This window comes from Histoplasma capsulatum, genomic scaffold, assembly GCF_000149585.1.
Source record: "Histoplasma capsulatum NAm1 scaffold_2 genomic scaffold, whole genome shotgun sequence".
In the NCBI taxonomy this organism is placed as follows: domain Eukaryota; kingdom Fungi; phylum Ascomycota; class Eurotiomycetes; order Onygenales; family Ajellomycetaceae; genus Histoplasma; species Histoplasma mississippiense.
The window spans coordinates 3,232,864-3,242,845 of NW_001813981.1; the positions used below are offsets into that span (position 1 = coordinate 3,232,864).

The following is a 9,982-nucleotide window of genomic DNA, read 5'->3' on the forward strand; positions in this document are numbered from 1 at the left end:
CGCTGCATACAGCAAGGATGATTTGAGAACAGAAATCACGCTCGCCTTAGCTTGGGTAGCTAATTGGTTGTGGTAACTCGAACCCTACATCTGACTCTCTAGTTAAAGACGCCACTGTTCGAATTGCCGAGGTTGCTTCGCATGCGTAGCTGGCCGACTTCTGGTAGGCCTTTTGGGACCGAGTCTGGAAAACAGACAGTATGTAAAATCGGTAGTATCCACAACCGAGAAGAATAGGGATGGTTGTGATGCAGACGAGAGCAAGTTTCCAGCCGATGACCAACGCTACGATGCATGCTGCCGCGAGGGTGGTCGAGACGAGGAGAATGGTGCCAAGAGTTACTCCGCTGACTCCAGAAAGATGCTTCGTCTCGGTGGACAGGAATGAGGTCAGAGCGCCGGTGCTATTGTCCTCATGATCGAAGAAGACAATATCCTGTCGGAGCATTGCGCGGAAAGCCTCGAGCCGTGCGCGGTGAATTAGCCGCTCAGAACAAACAGCAAAAATACTTCCCTGAACAGAGTATGAAAGTAATGTCACGAATGCAAGCATGAGAAACATGAGCGACCAGAAACTCGCATCGCTTCTCAGTTTATCGTAGAGTTGTTCGGGGAGGGAAAGTGTAGCGATCGCTTTGGCGTAAAATACTGCCATCGTGGGCTGCCCGCCACCACAGATTATGGAAACGAGGAATCCGGAGAACATCAATAGGGCTTCTGGTTTGTTGAAGGAAAGGATGAATCGGATAAGGGTAAACAGGCCATATTTCTGATGGGTTTCTGGAGTCCGCTTGGAAAGGGCTAAGCTCGAAATCGATTTATTGGTGGTGGTCAGCTTCAGTTCCTCATCATCTGCGCCAGTCCCGCGATACGTGCCAGGAGCCACGTTCTGAGAGGGGCCGGAAGCCTGACGATTAAGCGTATACTCTTTGGATTTCATGAGCTCATCCTCCTCATCCTCCTCATCCTCTTCTAAGCCGATGGCTTCCCGTTTTTCATTGATTCGCTGTGCCTCGACGAGCCTGAGATAAGCGCCATCATGGTCGACCAATTCGTCATGAGTGCCTTGCTCGACAATTCGTCCACCCACGATAACAACAATATTGTGAGCATTTTTGATCGTAGACAGGCGATGAGCTATGACGATTGTGGTTCTTCCTACTGCCGCAGCATCCAACGCAGCCTGGACGACTCCTTCTGACTTCGTATCCAAGGCAGAAGTGGCCTCATCCAGCAGAAGAATCTTCGGATCACTAACCACCGCGCGAGCAATCGCGATACGTTGTTTCTGGCCACCGGAGAGCAGGAAACCTCGTTCCCCAACATTGGTCTCATAGCCTTCTGGAAGTCCCAAGATAAAATCGTGAGCGTTGGCCATCCTTGCAGCATTCTCGATGCGTTCTCTGATTTTCTCTTCCGATTCCTGCTCGAAATTGGAACCTATCAGGCCCTGCTTGATGTTCATGTAGATGGTGGTACCAAAAAGCGTTGGCTCCTGGCTAACCAGGGAGATCTGCTGTCTAAGCCAACGCGTGTTGAGGGTTTTCAAATCATGACCGTCCAGGAAAACAGCGCCACTAACGGGATTGTAGAATCGTTCCATCAAGCCGACAACGGTACTTTTACCGGAGCCAGATGGACCAACGAGCGCGGTTGTCTTACCAGCGGGAACCAGCAAACTGACATCCTCCATGACAACAACCTCTGGCCGGGACGGATAGATATGTTTGATATTTCGGAATTCGACGACGCCTTCGACATTCTCGATTTTCATGCCTTCGTCGGAGGTGGGATCGATGGGGGATACGCGGTCAATGGTACTGAAGATCTTTGCACCTGCACTGATCGCCGAAGTGAAAGCCTGGACGTGTGGAGTGACATTACCCAAGCTGAAGGAACCAATGATAATGGCCAGCAAGATAGTTACGATGTCTTGAAGGTTGGCCTCTCCGTTGACCAGGAAACGCGAACCCATCCAGAAACCCAAGCCGTAGTTCAGGAACACGATGGCCAGCATGCCTCCAACCATGCTTCCGATCACGACCTGCAGTTTAGTTCCCCATTTCCGGGCCTCAAGGAGATGAATGTTGTATTGCCGTGCAAGCTTCTCCTGAGTTCCGAAGGCAGTAGCGTTCCGAATCGAACTGAGGACCTCCTCTGCCACGGTTCCACCCTCACCGTAGCTCTGCAACGACTTTTTACTAAATCCAATAATGAATCGGGACGCCGAGCCCATCAGGACGGTGAGAGCGACAACGGTCGATGAGCAAATCAGGGTCAATTTCCAGAACTTGACGAAGCCAATGATGAACGCGGTGATGAATGTCGCAAGGGCAGTCATGGTCAGGCCAACTTTCTCCGATATGCCGTCCTGGATCAGATTAGTATCGGCAGTGATGCGGGTGGTGATCTCGCCAGCACCCAGTTTGTCGAAGAACGCGACGTTCTGACGCAGGATAGCGGCGAGATACTTTTCTCTGATCTTCTGGGAGATCTGTTCGCCGACGTAGATGAAGCCAACGGTTCCGATATAGATAAGAACGAACATGCCGATCCCAAGGTAGACGAAGTATAGAGCGAAATTCGAAACTTGAGAATTGAACTCGTCTATGGTGATGGTGTGTAGGACAATCGATTTGAACGAGCCAGCCATGGCCCCGAAGATAATCTACCCCGAACAGAGTTTGGTGGAATTAGCACAACCAGACCCAGACCTTACTTTAACCTGACTCTAGCAGGGAGGAGCGACAAGAGGTGAAAAACAAATAAAAGTAAAAATAGAGTAAAATAGAGTGAAATCAAAGAAAGACTTAGAAAATGAAAATCCAAAAAACGTACCGTGAATAGAGGAAGTATAGCGCCACCAGCAATCGCACCAAAGGCGGCCACGAAGAGCACCAGGAGATCAGCCTTCGTGGCATAGCGAAACAGAGTGATGTATTTAACCTTGACATCGGGGATATCGAGCTGTTCCTTGAGGATGGCCCGTTCCTGTTCTGGAAGGTGGGCGAGAGCAGCGTCGAGATCTGCCTCCTTCGGCGGGGGAACACCCACTGTCGAGTCAAGCTTTTTGAGATTTGTAGAGTCATCGTTATTGCTCACGGTCGAGCCGGAGCCGGAGCCAGAGCGCGAGCCCGAGCCCGATATCTCGTTGTTGGCATCTCTAGATTTCTCGCCCGAAGTCATTGCGGGTGAGCTCTCGAGGCCAGTATCAGGGACCGCAGACTTCTCCACGGCAGCGCTCTGTTTTTCTGGGTCCCCGTCCATTGTTGTGCTCAGCTTCGCCTGCACGGACTGGCAGACGGACAGATGGGCAGGGAGACAGGAGAAGGTTTGATAAATGCAATTCCAGGCAAGATCGGAGGAGAGGGTTTAGCTGCCAGTGTTTCAACCACAAGTGGAGGAAGAGGGCAAGCTGGAAGAACGAAAAAAAAAAAAAAAAGTCGATTCTAGCCAACAGCTGAACCCACAGAGGGAACGAACGACAGGAAACTCCGGGTTTGTCCCAGGAGGCTCTTTGGTGGTATGTCTATAATGTCCGGAGATGAGTCCTGGGCCAAGAAGCCATATGGGGATCGCAGCGGGAAGGAGGACAGCGCCCACGAAACGAAACAGCACGAAGAAGAAGAAGAAGAAGAACAAGAAAGAGAAGAAGCAAGTCGCATGGAAATGAAAGCTGTAATGAATAAATTTCGGATTATCCAGACGCAAGGGGATTATCTATCCCACGACGACTGTGTATGACACCAGACACAGGCAAGTCAAGCTTATGGTGGCTGTTCCTCGTCCTGGTGGGGGTGGGAGGTGGGGAGAGATTTATAAAATGAGGACCAACAGGGCATGCAACGCATGGAAAGCATGTTTCAATGAATTGCATACAAACTGAAAAGAAGAAAAAGAGAAAAAGAAAGAAAGAAAGAAAAAGAATATTTGTCGATGCGGATGATGCTCTTAATACGACCGCTGACTGTGCTCTCCAACAAAAAAAGGAAAAAAGAAATAGAAAACATTTGGAACAGCATTTGGCCCAGATCCTGCCGCCCTCAGTTCCCTGGAAGTCTCCTGGAGTCTCCTGGAGTCCTGGGCTCCGCAAAGCCAATATCGTCGGAACCAAGCTTTCTCCACCGTCCCCTGAGGCCCTCGAAGGTTCGGGCAGCTCCAATCATTATTCCGGCTGCCTGCTGGGACCCCGTCGCCATACTAGTTCTCGTATCCTAGCATTCATTCCTGGCATTCCTGGAGCCCGCGCCCCGTTCTGGCTTTGCGCCTGTCAGAGTTTGGCACACATGACCAGGATACTGATAACCTCCATTCATCATCCTCATCATCCTCACCCCCATCACCCCCATCATCACCCCTCTCATCCCCATTCATTGTCATATTGTTGGACTGGGCATCGTCTGTCCCCAAGCCCAAGGGGGAGGACCCACGGGACGGGCTTCCAGTCTACCGATGCCGAGCCTGCGCCAAGGGAACCCCTATTGGCTGCGCAAACGGCACCTCGGCTAATACCCACCGCGCTCCTCTGGTACCTGTGACCTGTGGCTCGTTGTTGAATAGCCGGCGTGCGAGGGTACCTGGTACCAAAGAGGGCCAAAGCACAAGACTTCCGAGGTTGTTGGCGTTGTGTGCATATCTTGCATAACGTTGCTCGGGTGGGTTGGCACTAGCGGCAGCCACCGTCTCGACGCTGTAAATTACGCGCTCCACATGGCCAAGGGTCGTGGCACTCATGGCAGTCATGGCAGTCATGGCAGCCGCGGCCGCTTCTGACGTATCGCGCCATACGTGGCATGTATTTGTGCAATATTACTTCGCACGGCTCCCGGAGCCTAACTTAACTTCCTCCGTCCTGCATACTCCGTACTCCGTACAGATTACTATGTAATCAAAATGTTCCAAGCTTGTTCCAGGCCGTGCATTGCGGCGCAGAAGCCACCCAGAATGGTTGCCACGCTAGCCTCGTTGCGGTTACCGCTTATGTCATGCGCGGCTGTGTGCCCATCCGGAGTCAACAAACAAGACCGTAGACGGAACATATCAGATGGGATGTGCAGAGATATGCATCCTGTGTGCATCTGTCCAGTCCATCTGTGCAGTGCATCTGTGCAGTGCATCTGTGCGACCGAACTGCGTTTGTGGCTTGTGTTTGGACTCCATGTTTATATTTCTTCTAGAACTAATAACTAGTGGTTATTATTTTATTATATTTTCAAATTCATGGCTTCTTACGCCGTTTCCTGCTACACGTAAGGAATACCTCATCCTATGATGTCAGTACGCGATATTCTGCGTTGATCGCTGGTTGTGTCCCCAGCCAGGTTTGGCTCCGTAGCTTTCACTTGATCGCATTGATCGTCTTGTCGCTTGAATGTACTCCACCACCGTCGGCCTCGGTGTCGTTCGTCTCGAATACGATGACATTGCCGCATCGGGAGCTTCGCTGGCTCGCTAAACTACAGGCTAGTGTGTTAATCTCCTAATGCTTGTCTCGTCGTTCTTCGGGGTGCATACTATGGAGTACTGCGTTTTATCTTTGTTGACTTGACATGGTTGGGCATCGTTGTTTCATTCAATTTCATCCACCACAATAATCAACTCCAGAAAGAGCTTCTTCCAAGGTTGTCAACAGTCAGATTAACTCGATGATGATGATGATGATGATGATGATGATGATGATGATGATGATGGAACGGAGTACGGAATACGCAGAGGTGATTTCGCTACACGGAGTCTCACTGAACCCGTCTTCCCGACATGGCAATGTGAGAGAGAGAGAGATGGTTTCACGACCTCGGGACTCCCCTGGTCAGCGACCCGGTATTTTCGAAACTTTCTCGGAATCTACTAAAAGTTATTCCCCCTAACCCTGTCCACTCCATGGGGATACCGATGCACCGACTGCAACGAAATTTCAAAGTATCTGATGCATGGGGGATCAAAAAAGCGGACGCTCCGCCGCGTCACATCGGGTTTTGTCCAACTCGTCAGTCAGTCAACAGACCATTCGTATTTTTTCCCCCAACATCGGCAGGCTTTCTGCTCCTTCCGCCGACAAGGGAAGCTATTCAAAACCAAACCTAGCTTTTTCTCGCTTTCCAGGCACCGATGAAAAAAAAAAGGTTTGTGAGTCATCTATTTTTTTTTTTTTTTCTTTTTTCTTCTTTTTTTGGTTCCCTCACGTCGAAAAATATAGCCCTGCAGTTAATTTTGCCAAAAATACGTCTCATGGGGGTGCACGGATTGCCGGAGATAATAAAGCCCGAGGCTATGACACGGAGGAAAAAAAATATTATTTTTTTTTTAGAAAAAAAGCATCAAGATAAAACAAAATTTTCACAAAAGCAGATCAACAATTTACCCTTGTTGCCATTAATATTGCCTCTTGTCATCAGCAATAAAGGAAAGCGGACGAAAAGCAGAAGTTAACCCGTTTGGGGTTTGTCATGGAAGATCAAAAAGCTTGTCTCTCTCGACTTACGCACATCCATGCAATGAAGCTCTTCGTCATTTTGCAGAGAAGGAAGAGAAGGGGAAAAATAAAAAAAATAAAAATAAAAAAAAAATAAAAAATAAAAAAGGAAAAAGGAAAACCAGGTAACAAGAAAAGCACCGCCGCCAATCATGATCATGCTTTCATCCAGCGAGAAATCAGTCATTGAGTCAGAATGACAACTGACCCCTTCTTCCATCAAATCCTTCATCGGAGTAGGAGTAGGTCATTGCGATTTGGAAGCAAGCTGACCCGGCCAGTCCGAACGCGCCTACACGGAGGCCGGTGAAACATAGAGGCCGTTCCGAAAAGCAGAACAGAGGAAGAGAGACGACGAACAAGAAAGAAGCAAGTGGGTCAGCCCTGGTCCCCGAGCTCGGATCCTAAATTTTATAATTTTATCTTTAATCTTTAGTTTATTTTTATCTTATTTTTATTTATTTATTTATTTTCTACTTTATATGTATTAAATATATATATACAAAGGAAAGGATATTCAGACTCTTTGCGAGCAGCCTTCTTGAATGCTTTGCTTGTTCAGGGTCCTCGCACCAGCAATTACATGCATTTAATTCATGCTGCCTATATTCACCCTGTCCCTGCAATATCGCGCCATCCAAACGTCTGCCACCCCATAAACCCCCAAACCTCCAAACCTCCAAACCTCCAAACCTCCAAACCTCCAAACCTCCAAACCTCCGATCAACTGCCAACGCCTTGCTATCCCTTGATTTCAATGGCCTCTTTTTCCGGATTGTATGCCTGACTTCCGTAAAATGACTTTTCTGTCCATCGCCACAGGTTGAAATGAAGTTTTATGTGCTCAATTGCCAACGCTCGCCACTGTAGAATGAATTCCCATGCCAAATCTCGATCATTGCCAAGCAGAAGGTTGACTTCAGCCACAACAGTAGGATCTGTATATGGCCTTTGGAGAAGAACTGCGTCAGCTCCAGGACTAAGGCCTCGCAGTGATGTCGCGATCTTGAATGGTGCAACATGCATTGCGTTGTCTTCTATTAAATTCAACTTCACGGGCTCATGACTGGCTCGTAGAGACTGAAGTTGATTTAAAGTTGTTAATCTACCAACACAAGTAGTTCCAGATATCTCAGTTAAGGGTAGCAATGCTGGCTGAAAAATGACACTTTGACCAGCAACTTTTTTCTCCTGCATAAAACAGAACAATACTTGGCGTGTGTGAATCCTGACTTATAATGCATCGATTTTTCACGCTAGCAGGGCAAGAATGAGTTGTACTATTTTCATCATGGATGGACTAGATGGACATTGGTTGTGGAAACGCAACAAGTTCTTGCTTGCCGTTCTGCAGGCAAACGTACAATATCCATAGTACCGGATCTGTCTCAATCAACTGCTGCAATAGTCCATATTTCAAGCTCTGAAACATCTCTTTGTCGCCGCCACAGTGGTGCAAGAATATCGTCGCCTCCAATTCCGCTAGCTGAAGCAGCGGTTGGTCCTGATCCACTGCTTCACACCAATCAAACACGTTGTCCAGCACAAGATGGCCGTTGGCTTGCAATGCCTGGAGCTTCTGAAGGGGTTCATGCCCAAGACGACGAAGGATGTCTTCGAGAACTATAGTTGTTGTAGCGTGGTTGTTGTTGGGTGAGCTGTCTGGGTCTTGGCCAACATTCTGATCGTGGATCTTGGATCCAATTTCAACCTCTGGGTTTTTCTGGAGAACTGCTTTCTTGGGAGTATTTTGGAGTTTTGGTCGCTCCCTTCCTTCTGGGTGGAACTTAAAGCGTAATTTAAGACCGCTCGCAAGAGTACCACTCGTGGACGAACTAAGAGTAGTGCCTGCAACATTCCGATTTTGAACTCCCGACCCAGCTTCAACCTCCGGTTTATTGGGATGAATTGCCTTTTCATGAGTACTTTGCTTATTTCTTTGTGCCTTTGCGTTTGGGAGTAACTTCGAACGACTTGCAGGAGTATCACACGCGGCAGAGCCAGGGGTAGCATCGGCTACAGCCTGTTTTTGAATCCTGGATTCAATATCGCCAATCAAACCTTGCGTACTTCCTAGAACCGAATGACCATCTATATGCTGTCTCTTTCTGGGTTGTGAGTCACTCATATTGGTAGAAGCACCGCCTGTACCGTGACTTGAAGTGCATGCTGTTAGCACTTCTTGGCTTGCCCTATCATTGGTTGGTCTCGGCGAATTCGCTGAATCGCGACCCAGTACGGGATGAAACCCTCCTTCGGCAGCCACGTTGGTGGGAATGTCCCCAGAGATTGAAGAAGAATCGTGGTCACTAAATTCTTCCACAACTGCCTGGGGAAGCCTCGGGATATCAGCATTTGGAGCCCATTCAAAACTCACATTTTCAACGTCAATATCTCCATCTGTGATTTCGAGGGAGACCGAGCCGAGGGGCTCACCCAAGTCCAATTGCGTTAAGTCGCAACCCCATTGAACAGAGTTCATCACTTGCGATTGGCTGTGGTGGAGAAGCGTTGCGTGTTAAGGAAATCGCGTCTTGAAGGTCTTTCAGCCCAGGCTCTAGATACAATGATCTTCCAGAACGAACATTCCTGAGCCGATTTACCACCGCATGCACGATATAGCTTGCGGCGCGCGTGTAATCTGGGCAGGCACGGGCAAGCCTACCCGCAGCTTTCGTCCACCCCTGTGCAACATTAAAGTCAAGGAACTGGATACCACTCTCACCCCCAGCATTTATCACAGCCTGTCGTGCGTTTCGCACCGCTTTCTCAATTTTTTTTTTTTTTTTTTTTTTTTTTTGGCGTTTTTAAGGGCGTCTGTAACTTTTATCCAAAGATGTCGGTATTCTGGTGCTCTTTTCGTCCGGGGAAATTCTTGCCCAAGTGTCTCTCAGCCAACCTCATGCAAATCGATGAGAACCTTGTCGCGTGCGTTTTCATGTTGTTCGATGATTCCACTAACTTGAGCAACCGCCTCGTTGAGTAAATCAACATAGATCTCCCGAGGTAACTCTGCGGCCCAGCGTCTGAGAGCTTTGTTTAGGTCCTCGGATGAAATAAAGAACTCTCCTCCAACTACAACTGCGCCTTGAATACCCTTGCTCCGCACAAGAGGTTGACTCCCTAAAATTCTCTCACTTTTGAGAATTGTCAGTAGAAGCGAGGCAATGATCAGTGGAAGCACAATATACCTCATTCCCATAACCATCCCACCGGCACTAGATCCAACAGAATCTATTTGTTGATTCATGAGGGAAGAAAAAGAACGGTCATTAAGAGGGAATGAAGGGAAAGGAAAATTGAGTTCCACCGGATGTTAGTACCAGTGAATTATTTTGAATAAAGTGCTAGAAGCTTTTACAGAAGACAGAGCAGCCTAGTCCATCAAAGAAAAGTCATAAGAAAGAGTGCTAGAAGCGGACTTGATCACCCCCAAGTCACAACTCAAAAGCTAAATGTAGCGGACTGCCTTAATGGAGAGTAGACGCAGGTTAAGAGATATTTAACCCA

General features: G+C 48.3%; 2 protein-coding genes across 2 annotated transcripts; both read right to left on the bottom strand.

The window, feature by feature from the left end:
* Window positions 1-46: 46 nt before the first annotated feature.
* HCAG_03005 (multidrug resistance protein 4) lies at window positions 47-3,267 on the bottom strand (the record flags this gene model as incomplete). The annotated part of the gene is made up of 2 exons (XM_001542784.1): window positions 47-2,668; window positions 2,839-3,267. 2 exons carry the CDS (start codon window positions 3,265-3,267, stop codon window positions 47-49), a joined length of 3,051 nt encoding a protein of 1,016 aa, XP_001542834.1.
* Window positions 3,268-7,213: 3,946 nt separating this feature from the next.
* HCAG_03006 (predicted protein) lies at window positions 7,214-9,722 on the bottom strand (the record flags this gene model as incomplete). Its single annotated transcript, XM_001542785.1, has 5 exons — window positions 7,214-7,552; window positions 7,851-8,801; window positions 9,058-9,156; window positions 9,372-9,609; window positions 9,664-9,722. The coding sequence occupies 5 exons, from the start codon at window positions 9,720-9,722 to the stop codon at window positions 7,214-7,216; spliced, it is 1,686 nt and encodes a 561-aa protein (XP_001542835.1).
* Window positions 9,723-9,982: the final 260 nt, after the last annotated feature.